Source organism: Humulus lupulus, chromosome 6 (assembly GCF_963169125.1).
Source record: "Humulus lupulus chromosome 6, drHumLupu1.1, whole genome shotgun sequence".
NCBI lineage: Eukaryota > Viridiplantae > Streptophyta > Magnoliopsida > Rosales > Cannabaceae > Humulus > Humulus lupulus.
Genome location: NC_084798.1, coordinates 215920875 through 215941207, shown reverse-complemented (window position 1 = coordinate 215941207; position 20333 = coordinate 215920875). Strand labels below are relative to the sequence as shown.

The window sequence follows — 20333 nt, the reverse complement described above, 5'->3', positions numbered from 1 at the left end:
AGTTATGCATGCTATATATTTTTTTTAAAAGGGTTTACAACTTTAATTATATATGTTGAAAGGTTTTATTTTATGTATCTTTTTTCATTCTATAAGTTTATTACTAAATAATATATTTATATATATATATATATAAAGAGCATATATTCAGTAAATGATTATTTATTTTTACCACATTTACATAATAAATAATGTATTTAGTATTTGGTATATAAACAAATGGGAATCACTTTTTGTATATTATGAGACAAGTGAACATATTTTTGAGATATTTTACAATAATAATTATTTAAAAATAATAAAATCATATGTTTTATAATTTAAATAAAATTAAATTAAATTTAAATTTACTTATTAGAATAATATCATATTAAACATATTATATAATCTACTGTTAATTAACAACAAATTCTTTTTTTATAAAAATTAGCAAGAAACTTAAATTTAAAATTCACTTATAATATTAAATATATAATATATAAATACTTGTTATTACTCTCAAATTCAAAACTTAGAACAAACATAAATTTGAACAAAAATAAATAAATTATTTATTTAAAATTTATATGATATTAATATAAATTTAATAAAAAATAATTAATAAATTTTATAAATAAAACTAACCAAATATACATATTACACATTATTTATATTTAGTGTGTATATATATATTCATTATTATTTTATAAGAAGTCCAAGCCCCTGAGAAAGAACTATTTTTATTTATTAATTTTTAATGGCATACACAACACTACGTACTTATTTTGACCACAAACTTGAGTTGGACAAATTAATAATGTAAGCAAAATAATTAATTAAAAATATGACATGATTACACATATTATTGGAGAAGTTTCTTTATTACAGAGTACATAGACACAACAACTCAAACTGATAATGAATAATGATTAATAATAGTTTTTTGTGAGTCCAATTATAAGTTTAATATTTAGTTAAAACTCGTCGACGATATTCTCCTATAGCCCATATTGGAAAGATATTACGATATGATGCGAAGTTTAACACCCCATTCTTCATATATATTCCATTTACTTCCTGCAATCAAATATGTTTTATAATTAATATATTCATCAAATTAAACATACTACCTAATAGAGCTTACATGAAAAATCACTTTGTGAGGTAACTAAATATAGGACAATTCTGGACGATTTATTTTTTATGACTGTGTATATTGTAGCTATTTAGAGCATCCTACAAATTTTCAGAAAATTCCGAATAGTTTACAGTACCGAAAAATAGGTTCAAACATGTTATTTTCCAGACGCATAAAAAAATTAGTCACGCATGTAAAACATGTTTGAACTTAGTTTTCGGTACTGTAAACTATTCGGAATTTTCTGAAAATTTGCAGGATGTTCTAAATAGCTACAATATACACGCTCATAAAAAAATCATGCTGAAAACTGTTTACAGGTCAAGAACACTGAGAGTCCCACCAGTAAGGCTTAAAGTAAAACCCCTATAGGAGAATTCCCCAATAAATATATAGGAAGAATCTACTATAAGAACTTTAAAAAGAGCCAAATCCTAGGTGGGTTCTTGTATATTCTCAACCCATGAATAATTTTTAATTTAATTTTTTTATATGACCGTATATTTTGTAGTTATTTAGCACATTCTGCAAATTTTAAGAAAATTTCAAATAATTTACAGTGCCAAAAACTAAGTTCAAAACAACTTGTTCCATGCATAACTAATTTTTTTATGGTTCTGGAAAACAATACATTTAAAGCTAATTTTCATCACTATAAATTATTCAGAATTTTTTAAAAATTTTATGGATGTTTTAAATAACTACAAAATATATGATTATAAAAAATTTGTGCCAAAAACTATTCACAAGTTAGAAATAGACAAAACTCCAACTGATGGAGCTCTTTTGGCTGAATCCCCTACAATAAAATTTGTCTATATATTTATACAATTTATGAGAGTTATACATGTATATGTACACATATTGTGTACATAATTAATGTCATATATACCTGTTGAGGAAAGTCACCATCTTCAGTTTGTTCATTGATCAATAATCTTATTCCTCGATGTATGGGTGTTGGATCAATATCAGCCTGAATTGAATAAAACGTTGCGTGGATTATGTGTCTTATTACATTGAGGAAACTTTTGATGAAAATTTCTAATTCGGCTTTTTAACACTTTAATTTCATAAAACATATATCTTTTCTGTTAATTTTTTTTTAGTTTTTATTCTTTTTTTTTTGTTTGATATTATTTGATTTATTTTTATAATTTTTACTTCTATTTTTAAGATTTAAAATTAAAAATAAGAAGGTTGAGCAATCTGCTAATAAAAGAAAATATTGTACAAAATATTTCATATAGCATGTGCCAACTTTATTGTATAATAATAAATAATAAATTTGTATTATTTATATATCTATATACATCAATTTGCATATTAAATGAAAAAGAAAGATAGAAAATTGATATTCAATGAATCAATGATAGTTTATTTATATATCTATATCATCAATTTGCATGTTAAAATGTTATTTTGCTTTGTCCAATATAATAGTTTTACAATTTTTGTGCCAAATTTAACACAATTTAAAAGTTGTACTATTAGAAGTGGTCTAACAATCTATGTTTGTATTGGAAATATAATATACATTAGTTTTTACTATATATATATATATAAATACCTGTCCAGCCACAATGAGAGCTAACAATGCCCATGCAGTTTGGACCACATTTGATCGATCTCCTTCTATGTTGGTATACACCTATTTAATTCACAATTTGAAGACGAATTATCATCATAATATATATGTATATATATTCTCATATTAATTTTGAGAATAACATTTTAAGATTAGTTAGATTATGACCTCATTTACGCTTGAAAGGTAACTTTCTCCCCAACCACCATCAAAGAGTTGCTTGGACAAGAGATATTGACATGCCTTTCGTAAGTTAGGGCAATTGGTATAAGTTTTACCACAAGCTACCAACGCCTCTACGCCGAACCATGCAGCGTACGTGTAGCAAAGTCCCCATCGACCATACCTGACAGTTTTATACGAATATTAAAGCACCTAAAATACTGGTGCTCAACAACACAAAGATGTGTCATTCTGCTATTGATATAACCCTATGTCGGGTATCGCACATATTTTAATTTAATAACTATTATGAGATATCGCTACACTACAAATAAATGTGCTCTTTAGTGATAAAATATTTTAGTCAGAACATACATTTTGTGTGACTAAATATCACTTTTAGTCATAATACAAAAATTTTGTATGACTAAAATAATTATTCTTTAGTCACAAATTTTATTGTAACTAAAATTAAAAGATTTTGTAGTGCTAATCAATTATATAGGATGACATTACACTGTAAAGCACCTAAAACATACACGTAACCTTTTACAGTTAGTTTATAGTCATTTATTATAATATATTTGTGTGTTTTCTATGTATTAAAACTAATAAAAATTCATGAAATATTTATTACTACCATGAGCCATCAGGGTTTTGTGTATTGATAATGTAGCGCTCTCCCTTTGTAATGCATTTGTCTATTTCATCTCTTCGGTATGTTGGATATAGTTTCCTAAACAGTACCAAACTTTGGATAACCGAAGAAGAGCACTCTACATAGCTGAAATTCATGACATTATATTTATTAGAAGAAAACTAATCAACCACATCTCTCTATATATATATCAAATAATATATGACATATTCTTACTCTCTCTCAACCACAGCGTCTGCAAGGAACTCTATGGGATTTAAGTACTGCAAGATAAGAGTGCTAAAATTACAAAATAATTAAGTTTTTTCATCAATAATCACTTGTTATATATATATATATATATGCATGTATATAGATAAATGTTTGTATATTTATATGTTGAAAATACCTCCAACCAATGATATCCTCTTTTGGGTTCCCAACCAGAGAAACCGCCATCATTACTCTGTACGGAGTAGGCATATAGTAAAAATGACAAAAATCTATAAACTATAAGAAAAGTAGGATAAATATAATTAATGACTAATAGAGATTGTAATTAAGTACACGTACTTGATATGTGATCAATAGATTTACTGCATCATAGAAGCACTCTATGTCCATTTTCTCTCCAACTAGACTTGGTGAGATTTGAGAGAGCATTAGTGTGGCCTGTAAATTAATCAAACATATGAAAAATAAAGTTAAGATGTAGAGAATTTCATTTTGGAACCTTAATTTGTTTTCCTTTAAGAATACTATTGCTATGGGATACCCTATCATGCATAACACCATACATACTCGTGTAATTTATTATCAGATCTCATATATTTAAAATTAAATTTAAATATATAAGATATTATGTTAATTACACCAATGTTCATATATGTGGTATTAAGAACCAAGGTGCCCCATCAAAGTAAATTTCATGACTTTCTTATCCACATAGAACAATTCTCATTGTTTATGAAATTTATGTTCTCTATTTATTCTTCAGCTGTTCTCAAAGTTAGGATTTAAGAATTAGAGCAAACACGTACAGTTCTCTAATGTTTATTTTGGAATAAATAATATTTTTATCACCTGAAATTTTCACACTATCGCATTGTAACTAAATTAAATGAAAGAGTAAAGATGATATATATATATATATATATAATAGGACCAAAACAAACACAAGTCCATACCAAGTGATAGAGGTCCAATTGGTAATGAACACGTGGCAACGACTAAATGAGCACTGAAAGTATATCAATAATATATTCGAGAAGGGAGAAAAAATCGTAGGAAAATAGTTGGAAATTGTAACATTTTATTACAAACTATATTGTATGTACCTATTTGAACACAATTCACAATAACAATATTACACATTATTGGAACATTTAATATTAATATATAACTAGAATTTAAGCCAAAAGTTAATTTGTGGCATAGATTTTGCCCAAAATTAAATGCATGCATAGTAATGAGAATTAGATATATAAATATATTGTATGTTTACCTTTAATGCTTCGGCAGCACAATCAGAGACTACCCAACCTTGGTCAGCAGTATTAAAGGTCCACCCACCTTTAGACATATGTCTATACATTTGAGTATAGTTTCCAGGAGGATTTTTACGAATCTGCATATATTTATATATATATATATATAACAACTTTGCTTAATAAGAACATGATTTATATACACATAAATATATAATTATATAAATATATATATTTATTTATGTGAGAGATCAAACCTGTGAAGCCTTTAAGAACTCATGGGCTTTTCGAAGAGTATGGCAATACTCTTCATTTAGATTACATGATATAATAGCTTGAACAGCAAGAGCTCCATCCCATGATTGAGAACCAACAGCCTGAATATATAAATACACACAAAAGAGTTTAATTATAATTGGATTATAATCTATTCATTATTTGGCTCCATCTTCAGCAATCCAAAACTTTTAAACCTGACACTTGGCTCCATCTTCAGCAATCCAAAAATAATCTGGAAGTCTAGCTAAGTGACACTTAAAAGCTTCTGAATTTGGATCTTCAACCCAACGAGCAAGCATAGTTACTATCTGTATATACCACAAGTGATTTTATAAGTTTTCATAGGAGTACTTGAGTAATATATAGCATCTAATTAGCAATATTACATCTGAACTGAACTCTTTATATTTATATATCTATCTATCTTTCTATATATATATATATACTAGATAGATACTGCTAGAGATTGTATATAGTTAGGCTGTTAGAATTCTGTTATGAGTTTTATAGAGTTTGTTAGCCTTTCGAATTAGTTTGTACAGCTGTGTATTTACTTAGCTTAGACTATTATACTGTTTTGTACAGAACTTTTCCAATTAATGAAAATCATTTTTCATCACACTCAGATTATTATTATGGTATCAAAGTCACTCCACTGAGAGTTTCTCTGTTTGTGTTTCCTCATTCTGATTGTTCTTCGTTCTTGGTTTTTCTTCTCCGATTGTATTCCTCGGCAATGGCTACTACTCCGGCCGCCATTGTTTCATCTTCTTCTGGTTCTTCCTTGTTTACTCTGGTCACGTTTTCTCATAAGATCTCATTTAAGCTGGATCTGAATAATTTCTTGCTCTGCCAACCATAAATTTTGTCTGCGATCAAAGGCCACCAGCTTCAGGATTACATCTCTGAAGATGCGTCTCCACTACCGAAATTTATTTCTGAAGCAGATCAGATTGCCAAGAACATTAATCTTGCCTTCGTTCAGTGGGATTAGCAGGATAATCTTCTCTACTCTTGGCTTCTCTCCTCTATGACGAAAGGGATGCTCACTTGAGTTGTTGGATCAGATACCTCGGCAAAAGTCTGGAAAGTTTTGGAGGGATGCTCTTCTTGGTATTCTGCTATGCAAGATGAGTTTCAGGCCCTTATAAACAATGGTACATGGTCCCTCGTCTCATTACCTTCAGGCAGAAAACCAGTAAGTTGTAAGTGAGTCTTTAAGCTAAGGAAAATCCTGATGGATCAATTCAAAAACACAAGGTTAGACTTGTTGCTAAAGGTTTTCACTAACAATATGGGACTGACTTCACTGAAACTTTTAGCCCTATTGTGAAACCAACTACGGTAAAGGTAATACTTACTCTTGCTCTTTCCAAAGGCTGGCTTGTTAAACAATTGGATGTAAATAATATCTTCCTTAATGGCACACTCACTAAGAAGGTTTATATGATTCAACCACCTGGTTTTGAAGATATCACTGCTCCTAATATGGTTTGCAAACTTCATAAAGCACTTTATGGGTTAAAGCAAGCTCCAAGAGCTTGGTTTGAAAAGCTAAAGGCTGCCTTAATCTCTTTTGGTTTTACTTGTGCCAAATCTGACTATTATTTGTTCATTTGAATTACACATCATCATACTATTATTATTATAGTCTATGTTGATGACATTTTGGTAACAGGGACTACTCCTTCAATTATTGATGTTTTAGTTTCAGATTTGCACAAAGCTTTTCCTTTTAAAGACCTTGGAGACTTGAGCTATTTTCTCGGATTGCAGGTAACCAGAACCTCTACTGGTTTACATTTATCTCAGAAAAAATATATTACTGACATCTTATGTCGAGCTAAGCTACAGTTTGCAAACTCCCTGCCTTCACCAATGACTGGTGGTGAGAAACTCTTAGCGTCTGGGAGCGATCCTGTCCTTCATCCTCATGAGTATCGAAGTTTAGTCAGTGCATTACAGTATGCTACAATCACTAGACTGGAGATCACTTATGCAGTCAATAGAGTCTCAATTTATGCAGAAACCTCTTCAATCCCACTGGAAGATAGTCAAAAGGATTTTGTGTTACCTCAAAGGGACTCTAGATTTTGTTTTGCATATGAGGCAGGGTGAAGATTTGAGGTTGAGAGGTTATTGTGATGCTGACTGGGCATCCCACCCTGATGATAGGAGGTCTACCTTTGGGTTTTGTGTTTACCTTGGTCCCAGTCTGATTTCTTGGTCATCTAAAAAGCAAAGAACGGTGTCAAGGTCAAGCACTGAGGCTGAGTACAGAAGCCTTGCTGGGGTAACTGCAGAGATAACTTGGATTCAGTCCTTGTTGTCTGAAATTCAGCTCAAATCGTCTCAGCCTACTATGTGGTGTGATAACCTTAGCACAATCCTAATGTCAGCAAATCCAGATCTTCATGCTAGGACAATGCATATTGAATTGAATCTCTATTTTGTTCGTGAGAAGGTAATCAATGAGCAGCTGATTGTTAAGCATACACCTGCTCATGATCAAATTGTTGATGTTCTAACTAAAGCCCTCTCAAGTTCTCAGTTTCTTCTGCTTAGAGACAAACTTAGACTTGCTTCTCTATCTAATCTAAGTTTGAGGGGGAATGTTAGAGATTGTATATAGTTAGGCTGCTAGAATTCTGTTATGAGTTTTATAGAGTTTGTTAGCCTTTCTGATTAGTTTGTACCGCTGTGTATTTACTTACTTAGCTTAGACTATTTATATTGTTTTGTACAGAACTTTTCCAATTAATGAAAATCATTTTTCATCGCACTCAGATTCTTATTAGATACAAACCACAACGTTATTAGTTTTATTTATAAAATTTGTTAATTATGTTATTAAATATATATTATTATCATATAAATTTTAAATAGATAAATAATATTATATCTAAAAAATTACATAAACATATTAAACAAAAACATTGTCTTTTTAAAAAAAAAATATAATATGTTAACTTTTTTAAATATAAATGATAATTCTTTTTTATAAAAATTAACATGATGTATTATATATTATTATGATGATATTTTATTATATTTAAATTTATATTAATATAAATATTAAATATCTAGTCTTGTATTAAATATTATTATAATAATAATATTTTATAACATTTGAATTTATATTAATATAATTATTAAATATATAGTCTTGTATTACATATTATTATAATTATAATATTTTACAATATTTGAATTTGAATTTAAACTTATATTAATATAATTAATAAATATCTATTTCTATTAGTTTAAATTGTATATTCCGTTAAAATTAACAAAAACAAACTGTTAAAACCAATAATATTTCCGTTATTTACATATTTTTTATATAGAAGTAGAATGTGGTGCATGGTAAGAAGTATGAGATTCATCCCATGCTTGTAATATTTGTTTTCTCGAAATGGTCATTTTGTAATTTTGCCACTGAGAGTATTTTGTCATTTTACATATTTATGGGTTTAGATATGTATGGATTCCAATGATAACAAAGATTCTTGATTTCTTATGTTTGAGAACCTGGAATGAGATTTAAATCTCGGCATGTGCATAATGCCGAATAAATAATTAATTACGTGGGTTAATTTAATTATTTATTTATGTTCTGAATGTTATTATTATTATGAGCATAATAATATTAATAACATGATATGAATTCATTATGTTGTATTATACAGTTTATTGCATTATTATTTAAATGGATTAAATAATGGTAATTGCATGTAATTATGAAATGACCATAATGTCCCTATGTTTGAATTTACTTGGGGGAATTTAAATGATATTAGAATATGATTTCAAATGCAATTTAACTGATTAAATTCTAAATTTAATTCAGTTATAATAAGATCACCATTTCTTTTATTTAATTTTAAAAGAAATTCCTTAAGCATAGGGTTAGAATCGATCAACAACAACCAAGTGGTTAAGCCTTCATTTCTTTTTGTTTAAGCACGATTTAGAGGGCTTCTCAACAGATCAAAATGGTGGGAAGAGAGGGAGAGTCACACTAGAGGAAGAAAATAGAGGTTCTTGAATTTTCTAGAGAGAGAAAGGGAAATTTCAGGTTTGAGAGCTCTAGGAAATTTCTGGGTGGTTTTGAGTGTTTGAAATATCTTTCCTATGATCTAAGGAACGTTTTTGACATGACAAAAGGGGCTAGAAAGTTTATTTTCAAAAATCACAAATTTTCACCATTAAAGTGGGTGTTCTTGAATAATTTCGGATATAAGAGAACATGGGAGGTTCTGAGTTTTTTTTTTTTTTGAAGTGTTTAGAAAGCTTAGAGGGACCCTAAGAAGTGTTTTGGACGTGAAGAAATGGATTAAAAAGCTCTAAAAAATTTGTATTTTGACCATCATTTTTGGCAGTACACCGGCGACGGGGAAGACAAGCACGATCCGGCCATCATGGGTCAGCTTTATTAAGATTCAAGGGTTATTTGAGGTGCTAGGATCTTTGGGAACTAATTCCAATCGGTTTGGAGTGTGAAAAACAAGTGGAAAGAGGAGTTAGAATCTTGCCAGCGACGGAGAAGAAGAAGATTCTGGCAAGGCTCCGGCGAACCCGATCTGGATATTTATGGAGGAGCCAACGGTCGTCAATGTGACACAGCAAGTGGTTCGGGACACGTCAGCGGACAATTCACTACTTAAGGTAAGAATAGTGGACATCTACGCACAGGGTGTACGCTATGCGTACAACCTTGTTTTCCTATTTATCTAATTATGTAATTATATTGTGACTTGAATTGTTGCATTAGGTTGACTAGCATGAGGATAGTGCTAGGGATTTTAGTTAGTAGACATGCTTAGATGATAGAGTAGGCGTGCTATTCTAGCTGCTTGTGTGAGAATAGCACTTGCAGGAATTATCTTGGGTGTGTATAACTCAAGATAATATGATGCCACCACGGAACTGCCGAGTGTGAGTACAGCACAGGCAGTGCAACGATGTCTCGAGGCAACAGCCGAGTATGAGTACAGCGCAGGCTATTCTAGGTGCCACCGTGGGAATGTCGAGTGTGAGTACAACGCAGGCAAGGCAGATTACATTTCATGTCCGATCAACATGACTTGTTAGTATTTATGTGTGTGAGTGTAACATACATTATGTTAGTGTGATATGGTGCTTATGTATCGCACGATGATTATTATGTTTATGATGTTTATTCTTTTATTGTTTTCTAGTTTGGGGAGTTATGTCCGACATAGCTCTTCTTACTGGGCGTTAACTCATTGGTACTTTGTGTGCAGGTAAAGGCAAAACAAAGCAGTGAGTGATGCGGGCTCGAGGCATGGACGGAACATGTTAGAGGCTGGGCTCCAGTTATTTTATGCTTTTAGAAATAAATATTATGTTTTAAATTTTAAGATTTGAACAGTTATTTTCTTTATGTTGTTATTAAATTTAGCGTTCAACATTTTTATTTTTAAATAATGAGATCTTATATTGTCTGTTTAAATTTTAAATAAATATTTTCTCTTAGTGTCTTAAAGTATTTATTGTTTATTATTTTTAAATGGACTCCCTAAGTAACGTCTCGGGAAATCGGGGCGTTACAATGCTATTATAAATTAATTGTTGAATATACCTACACACATTTTTCATATGGAATATTTTCTCTAACACACTTTACCTTCTCTTGACTCGCAATGGAAAGATAATTACTAATTTTATCCTCATAATGTATATGATCCATAGCAACTTGCATTGCCTTCTTTCTTAGCATAGAAAAAGGCCATCGTGTTAGCATTGGTTCTCCACAATTGTAAAGTAGTCCCCACACCATATCTTGCACCGAAGAATGAGGATAAAACAGATCCTCCTAAAATAAAATTACATCAAATATCGATCTTTAGAATTGCTTGAGGAACTTTTAACTATTTATTATATTTCTTGCTTATATAAAAATATATGTATATGTGTTTTGAACAAACCTTAGCAACAGTGTTTCGAGCTTTGTTCCAATTTATGTCATGATATGGTTCGGTATAGAGTTCTTGCCTTAGTGATTGAACCAACTCAGTGATTGGACCAACAAACCTCTTCCCATATAGGAATGACATAGGCAAATAAATCAAGCGAGACAAGGCAACCATTTTCCCTACATGATATCCAACCACACCAAGAAAACAAAACTTTTTTATTTCTACAAACTTGTATTGATTTAGTGTATCCAAAATAAAAAGATTATATATATATATATATTAATTCAACCTGGATGAAGGAAAAACACTCTCGGCAAAAGCCAAAGCTCTGGGGGCACTGGATTGCATCCTGACCAGTCATACACACCAAGCACCTAATAATATATATATATACCATGTATATTGATATATATATATATATATATATACGAGAAATTGGTAAAACTTATCTGAAATTTTGTGTTATAAATTACTTTTGATAATTTTTTACAAAATAACATCAATCTTGTACACCAATTTAATTTTTCGACTAACTGCGTAAATTATAAAGTTATTTTGCAAAAAATTATTAAAAGTATATATGTGATGTATACCGTTAGCCAAAACTTTCCCCAAGATGGAATCCCAACAGCACCACCATGATCAAGAATCCATTTTCTGCCTTTAGATATAGAATTTTCCTCACTATGGATAGGACCCTCTCCCAATAACCTCAACGTAACATAACTCTCTACCGAACCAAACATCGTGCTGGGTCCTTCTATGTATTGTCCCCAACCTCCATCTTCATTCTAATAATATATAGATATATATATTAATTATGTCTTATATAATAGCTTTAATTTAAATGATGTCAAAAAAATAATATATAATATATATACCTGGTGATTATAGATGTAGCGAATAAGTTCCTTTTTGTGTTCTGGTCCAAAAACAGTATTAAGTGATCCAGTAATATATAACACTATTACCTGCAAATTGTTACGATTGAGTTGGTTTTAATATAAACTCAAATATATATATAAATATTTGTGTAGAGTTAATTTTTGTAACTTAAGTCAGCCTTCTTTAATCGATTCACTTAGCTAAACAATTAAGATTATGAAGTATCTGTTAAAAGTCATTACCGTATCTAGAATGCTCTAGAATTCTAAAATGTTCTAGAATATACTAGGAAGAACATAGAACATTCTAGAAAGTTCTTGAATAGCTTAGAATTAATTAGACAATATAGAAAGTTCTAGAAACATTTAGAAAAATGAAGGAAGTAGTTAAATAAATTATAAAGTTAGAAAAGTCTAGAAAGATGTAGATGTTTCCTTGGTAGCCTATAAATACAAATGTAATGTGTGTCCAAGGTACTAGAAAAGTGAGTGTCCCAAAAGTGAGTCAAAGAGTGAGTACACAAAGTGCATCTAAAAGTGTTCCAAAGAGTGTAGCTAGAGTGTTTAGTGTGTGGTCAAGAATTGTAATCAAGTATTGGTGTAATTACTTCTGTATCAATAAAGTAATTACGTTTTCACGTGTTGTGGCGTCCAACAAGTGGTATCAGAGCCGGATCAGGGTCGTACCGAAAGAGTCCTTTGTGAGTTTCTTAGAGTGATCGTGTGTGGTTTAGTACTACAGAGTTTGCACGATGGGTGACCTTCAAGTGGTCGGCGGAATTAAGAAACTTAACAACCAAAATTACAACACGTGGTCGATGCACATGGAGGCATATCTCCAAGGCCAAGACTTGTGGGAGATCGTTGGTGGCAATGAAGTCACACAACCGGAAGATGCAACCGCTTTGAAGAAATGGAAGATTAAAGCGGGCAAAGCCATGTTTGCGATTCAGACCACAGTGGAAGATGAAATGTTGGAGCACATCAGGCCGGCGAAGACACCGAAGGAAGCGTGGGATACTTTCACATCATTGTTCACCTAGAAGAATGATACGAGATTGCAGCTTTTGGAGAATGAGCTTCTCTCAATCAGGCAGCGTGACATGACGATCAACCAATACTTCACCAAGGTAAAATCTCTTTGTCGCGAAATCTCTGCATTAGACTCTGCTGCTGGCATGTCGGATGCTAGAATTAGAAGAATTATTATTCATGGATTAAGGCCAGAATTTAGAACTTTTATTGCTGCAATACAAGGTTGGCCAACCCAACCTTCTCTTGTTGAATTGGAAAACTTGCTAGCTGACCAAGAAGCGTTAGCTAAGCAAACATCTGGAATCTCATTAAAGAGTGACGAAGAAGCACTCTTTAGTGGTGATAAGAAAGGTCGATCTCGACCAAATGCTAGCAAAATTTTTAATAAAAATGATGACAAGGATAGTCATCATGGAAGCTCCCAAACAGGGGGAGCTCAAAAGAAAGACAACCGACGTGGCCAGTCAAAGAATAACAATAAATTTGATGGGAAATGCTACAACTGTGGAAAGTATGGCCACATGGCTAAAAGTTGCTGGTTCAAGAAGAAAACTGAAGAAGGTAATGCAGCCACGTCAAATGCAGAAAAGACAAGCGATGAAGAATGGGACGCAGAAGCATCTTTCGCTGTGGAGGAAGAAGAATTAGCTCTAGCAGCTACTGTTCCAAGAAAGATCGACTACAATAATGATTGGATAATCGACTCTGGCTGTTCAAATCATATGACAGGAGACGAAGAGAAGCTGCAGAACATAACAGAATATAAAGGTGGTCGTGTAGTGGTAACAACCAACAACTCAAGATTACCGATTGCTCACATCGGTAAAACAACAATCATGCCGAGATTCAGCTCAAAAGAAGTTTCACTCCAGGATGTCTACCATGTACCTGGGATGAAGAAAAATTTATTATCAGTAGCGCAACTTACGGCATCGGGCCACCATGTCGTATTCGGTCCTCAAGATGTCAAGATCTACCAAGATCTTGAAATCTCTGGAACACCGATGATGAGAGGACAACGTTTAGAGTCAGTCTATGTAATGTCAGCAGAATCGGCTTATGTAGACAAGACTCGAAAGAACGAAACAACAGATTCGTGGCATGCAAGGCTAGGACATATCAGCTATCATAAACTCAAGGTGATGATGAAGAAATCTATGCTGAAGGGTCTTCCTCAAATTGAAGTTAGAACAGTGATTATATGTGCTGGCTGCCAATACGGTAAGGCACATCAATTACCGTATGAAGACTCAAAGTTCAAAGCCAAAGCACCATTGGAGCTAGTTCATTCTGACGTATTCGGGCGAGTCAAGAAACCATCGATCAGCGGCATGCGGTACATGGTTACATTCGTTGACGACTTCTCACGGTACGTATGGGTGTTCTTTATAAAAGAAAAGTCCGAAACTTTTTCAAAATTTAAAGAATTCAAAGAAATAGTCGAAGGAGAAGTTGGCAAGAAAATTCAATGTCTGCGAACAGACAATGGCGGTGAATACACATCAGATGAATTTTCTCAGTGCCTACGAGAGTGCCGCATACGCCATCAATTCACATGTGCCAATACACCACAACAGAATGGAGTAGCTGAGAGGAAGAATCGACACCTTGCAGAGACATGTCGAAGCACGCTACATGCGAAGAATGTTCCAGGAAGATTTTGGGCAGAAGGTATGAAAACAGCAGCTCATGTGATCAATAGACTTCCTCAAGCAAAGTTAGGGTTCGTCTCACCCTTTGAGAAACTGTGGGGCTATAAACCTACAGTAAGTCACTTTCGAGTGTTTGGCTGTGTGTGCTACGTGTTTATGCCAAGTCATCTACGTAGCAAATTTGATAAGAAGGCAATACGGTGTATCTTCATTGGATACGACAGCCAAAGAAAAGGGTGGAAATGTTGCGACCCAACAACAGGAAAATGCTATACGTCGAGAAATGTGGTGTTCGATGAAGCTTCTTCATGGTGGTCACTGCAAAAGGAAGAGTTACCAGATTCTAAGGAAATAGAAGACAATTTGCAGAAGAAGATGGGGGAGCAAATTGTTGAGTTACCTTCAACTCCAGAAACAGATGAAGAAGAACAAAGTGAAGAAGACAACGAAGACACAGCACAGAGTCCATGGCAAACAGGAGTGCATCAAAGAACAGAAGATGATGCAAACAATGGCCAACCAGAACTTCGGAGATCAACAAGAGCGCGGAAGCCAAATCCCAAATACGCCAATGCTGCTGTAGCTGAAGAAGAGAAGTTCAGAGAGCCGGAGTCATATGAAGAAGCATACCAGAACTCCAAGTGGCTTGAAGCAATGAAAGAAGAGATAACTGCTTTAGAGAAGAATCAGACTTGGGAGATGGTGCCAAAGCCAAAGGAAGCAAACCCCATTTCGTGCAAATGGGTCTATAAGGTAAAAACTCGTCCTGACGGTTCAATTGAAAGATACAAGGCTCGGTTAGTAGCTCGTGGATTCTCTCAACAGTATGGGCTAGATTATGATGAGACGTTCAGCCCAGTTGCCAAGATTACAACAGTACAAGTCCTGCTGGCGCTTGCAGCATGTAAAGACTGGAGACTATGGCAGATGGATGTGAAGAACGCCTTTCTACATGGAGAACTAGATCGAGAAATATACATGGTCCAACCAAGAGGATTTGAGGATAAAGTTCATCCTGAGTATGTCTGTAAACTGAAAAAGGCGCTCTATGGATTGAAGCAAGCTCCACGAGCATGGTATGGCAAGATTGCTGAGTTCTTAGTAAAGAGCGGTTATACCATGGCGCATGCAGATTCAAGCTTATTCGTCAAAGTAAGGGATGCAAAGATCGCAGTTGTCCTAGTATATGTCGATGATCTCATCATTACTGGTGATGATGAAGCAGAGATTCGTCAAACAAAAGAGAACTTATCAGTTCGCTTTCAAATGAAGGAGCTTGGAGAATTGAAACACTTTCTTGGATTACAAGTTGACCGAACTAAGGAAGGTTTATTTCTCTGTCAGCAAAAGAATGCTAAAGAATTGCTACAAAGGTTTGGAATGCTCGAGTGCAAGCCCATCTCAACACCTATGGAGACTAATGCCAAGTTATGCGCGCATGAAGGGCAGGACTTGCAAGACAGAGCAATGTACCGACAGCTGGTTGGTAGTCTAATTTATCTAACATTGACTCGACCAGATATCTTGTATGTAGTTGGTGTAGCAAGTCGGTATATGCAACACCCAAAAAAACCTCATTTGGAAGCAGTGCGACGAATGTTGAGGTATGTCAAAGATACCATTAACTATGGTCTCTTATATAAGAAAGGGGAAGAGGTTAAGATAGTTGGATACTGTGATGTTGATTATGCTGGAGATCATGATACCCATCGATCGACTACTGGGTATGTATTCAAGCTTGGATCTGGAGCTATATCTTGGTGTAGCAAAAGGCAATCGACGGTGTCCTTGTCAACCACTGAAGCAGAATATAGAGCAGTAGCAATGGCAGCTCAGGAAAGTATGTGGTTAATGCAACTGATAAAGGATCTACACCAATCTACAGACAATGCAATGCCGCTTTATTGTGATAATCAGTCTGCTATTCGCTTAGCAGAAAATCCAGTTTTTCATGCAAGGACAAAGCACGTGGAAGTGCATTATCATTTTCTAAGAGAAAAAGTGCTTCAAGAAGAAATAGAGATGCAACAAATCAACACAGATGATCAAGTTGCTAACATATTCACCAAAGGACTAAGCACAATCAAGTTTTCGAAATTCAGAACTCAACTAAACCTCATCAAACGAGAAGAAGCTTAGAGATTCGGTAATGAGGGGGAGTGTTAAAAGTCATTACCGTATCTAGAATGCTCTAGAATTCTAGAATGTTCTAGAATATACTAGGAAGAACATAGAACATTCTAGAAAGTTCTTGAATAGCTTAGAACTAATTAGACAATATAGAAAGTTCTAGAAACATTTAGAAAAATGAAGGAAGTAGTTAAATAAATTATAAAGTTAGAAAAGTCTAGAAAGATGTAGATGTTTCCTTGGTAGCCTATAAATACAAATGTAATGTGTGTCCAAGGTACTAGAAAAGTGAGTGTCCCAAAAGTGAGTCAAAGAGTGAGTACACAAAGTGCATCTAAAAGTGTTCCAAAGAGTGTAAGCTAGAGTGTTTAGTGTGTGGTCAAGAATTGTAATCAAGTCTTGGTGTAATTACTTCTGTATCAATAAAGTAATTACGTTTTCACGTGTTGTGGCGTCCAACAGTATCGATTAGGTAGAGTGGAATTTTTTTAATATACTATTTTTTATAAATACAATATATGGTAACTTTCAATATAACTCTTTAAAAAGATTTCTATTTTTATAAATAAATTTTATAATATGAGGTTATTTTGAAATGAGATCATAGATATCATTGGGTGTGAAAATTGTATACAATTTAAGTGTGTTCGAATCATTATAACTTAGGAAAAATATAAATATAAATATATATATTATTAATTAATTGCTACCAATGGAGGAAGGAGAGTTAATCCAGCAGCACATTCAGCAGGCCAATGGCCATCGTGGGCTTGAATTGAAGAAAAGTAAGTAAGAGCCCTTCTTAATGTCACTGTTACTGCTTCCTCTGTTATCCTATCACTTTCCTTCATTTTCACAGCTGCTGGAATAATTCTCTTACTTGAACTTTCCTTTGTAAGCTGCAATTGTTTTTCATTAATTTGATCACAACAATAATAAATATAAATATATGTTATAAAGGTAGGATTTATCAATTTTATTATAACTATATGGTTTAGCTCCAATTTTAATTTACATAATGAGTAATGATATATTATGTGTGCACTTAAAATATGCATTTAAATATTATATGCAGTAATATGATACTGCTTTTTATGGGTTCAAATTTAGAAAAATGTGATTGGTATAAAAAGTATCATATCAATTTGTATAATATTTGAGTGCACTTATCACTACTATTTACATAATAGTGTCATCATGTGCAATTTGGGCCGGGCCACTCTCACCAAATTATATTATTTATTTTTTAAAATATATCACTAAAACTTTACTTTTTTTATATTATATCAAAATTTTACATTATGTCATACAATAACTGCTTTATATTTTCTTTATATTATTTAAATAATATATTTTTTTACTATATATATAATGCAAAATAATAAAATATCAATCAAATATATAAATAAAAAGTAATTAAAATCCTTTTGAGTCATGGATAGTGTTTTCTCTAAATTTAAAGAAACCCTGTTCCATTCTTTATATCCTTCTCTAAATTAAATACATTATCTGATGTAGTGCTATTTTTCTACTTTTTTGTGCGCTTCCCTTCCTACTCTAAAATAAAATAAAATAAAAAATATTCTTTTAAAGAGGATATTGTGAGTTCTCTTAATTTATTTAATCGGCAAAATTTAATTTACGGCGTCTCTATTTTTTTGTTAAAATCAACAAAAAGTAAAGAAATATATTAATAATAAATTTAAGATAACAACAAATAAAATAAACGCAATTCAAATAAATATAATATTATTATTTTATGAGTTTAATTTTATATTAGTATTTAAATATAATATGTCTTGCATTTTCAACCATATCCTTTTATAGGATAATAATAATAATAAATATTTATTTAGTACTATGTATTTTATTGAAATATATATTTAATATTTTATATTTTTAATAATTCATCTGTTGCTTTATAATTTAAAATTGAATATATTTAGTACTTTAAATTTAAATTTTATCAATATGACAAAACTATCTTCAATTATATAAGTTTTAAATTCAAATTTAATTATATATAACTGAAAGCAATTTGAGCATATTAATAAAATTTTATTATTTAAATTTGAGTACAATGTATAAAATATATATAATTTCAAATTATAGAGTATCAAATTAATATTATTGAAAATATAAAATATCAAATGATAAAACACAAAATACCCAAACTATTATATTCCCTAATAATATTAAAAAAATAACTCTCAATTTTGTTTATTTCCTCCTTTTTGGGTTGATAATGGAAGTTACTATTAGGTCTCTTTTCTTCATGAACAGTAACAAATTATAAGAATATTTGACTCTCCTTGATTTTTTGTTTTCTCATTTTGTACTTTTTTTTATAAAAAAGTTATTACATTAAGTTCGCTATATTTAAGCACGTCTTTCTTTTTTGTTTTTAATTTATTAAATAAATAAGTAGCAATTTGACAAAACTTAAAAACAAATAATAATAAATTGATTCATTGACCTGCCTTATTAGGCCTCTGCCTGTCTTTTCCGTTTGACTTATTTGCTTAAAAACAAACAAAGCATTGGAATGTTGATTATGAGCACGCTTTTATTCAATGTGAAAATTTTATTTTATTTGAACATGCATGTATCTTGCTCATATTTCATCTCTTCTCAAGTTACTCTATATAATTTATTTATATGATTAGTTTATAAAATCATGTTAGTACCTAATAATGTTAGTAACATCATATTTTATTACTAGGAGCAACTTATAACTTAATAGAGTGATATATATGAGTAATGATATGTGCACTTATAATATACACTCAGATATTATACACATTAATATGCCAGTTTAATCTAACTAATCACATTTATAAAATCAAGGACTCATGGTTTTAAGAAGCAGTGACACGTCATTGTGTGTAATATTTGAGTGCATATTTTGGATACAAATATCATTACTATATATATATATACCTGCATTCTCATAAGTAGATTAGAACTTTGTTTTCTGTGAAAGCGATTTTTCTTGAATTGTTCACGAGCTTGCTCAACTTGAGCAAGTTCTTGAGGTGTACCGGCATTGTGATCGAATTCCCAGCATTGTCGGCCGACATGGTTATTTTCAGATTTTAGCCACGGCTCTCCCTCGGCTATCTTCAACTTCCACATGTATAATCCCTTGTTTGCCCTAGCTCGATCTCAAATCTATACATGATGATGATATCACACATAAAATTATTATATCTAGTTTAGTTAATATTATCGTAGGAATAAAATAGTTGCTAAGGGGTACTATTGGTACCTAACACTACAAAAAGGTGGTGTACTATTATTAGTGCAATTTAATATTGGTTTTTCCACATTTGAATTTAACAAATATTATACTAATCAACTATAGAGTAATACCTCATATGATGTTGAGCAACTCAAATAATAGCACTCTAGAAATAATGA

General features: G+C 31.9%; 1 protein-coding gene across 1 annotated transcript; it reads right to left on the bottom strand.

The window, feature by feature from the left end:
- Positions 1 to 824: 824 nt before the first annotated feature.
- LOC133783231 (lupeol synthase-like) lies at positions 825 to 20089 on the bottom strand. The gene is made up of 18 exons (XM_062222777.1): positions 19854 to 20089; positions 17624 to 17812; positions 12094 to 12183; positions 11806 to 12003; positions 11502 to 11586; positions 11222 to 11388; positions 10921 to 11109; positions 5465 to 5578; positions 5249 to 5368; positions 5009 to 5131; positions 4078 to 4176; positions 3914 to 3970; positions 3742 to 3788; positions 3508 to 3651; positions 2874 to 3051; positions 2688 to 2768; positions 2010 to 2093; positions 825 to 1056 (listed from the first exon to the last, which is right to left on the bottom strand). Exons 1-18 carry the CDS (start codon positions 20046 to 20048, stop codon positions 943 to 945), a joined length of 2274 nt encoding a protein of 757 aa, XP_062078761.1. The 5' UTR covers positions 20049 to 20089; the 3' UTR covers positions 825 to 942.
- Positions 20090 to 20333: the final 244 nt, after the last annotated feature.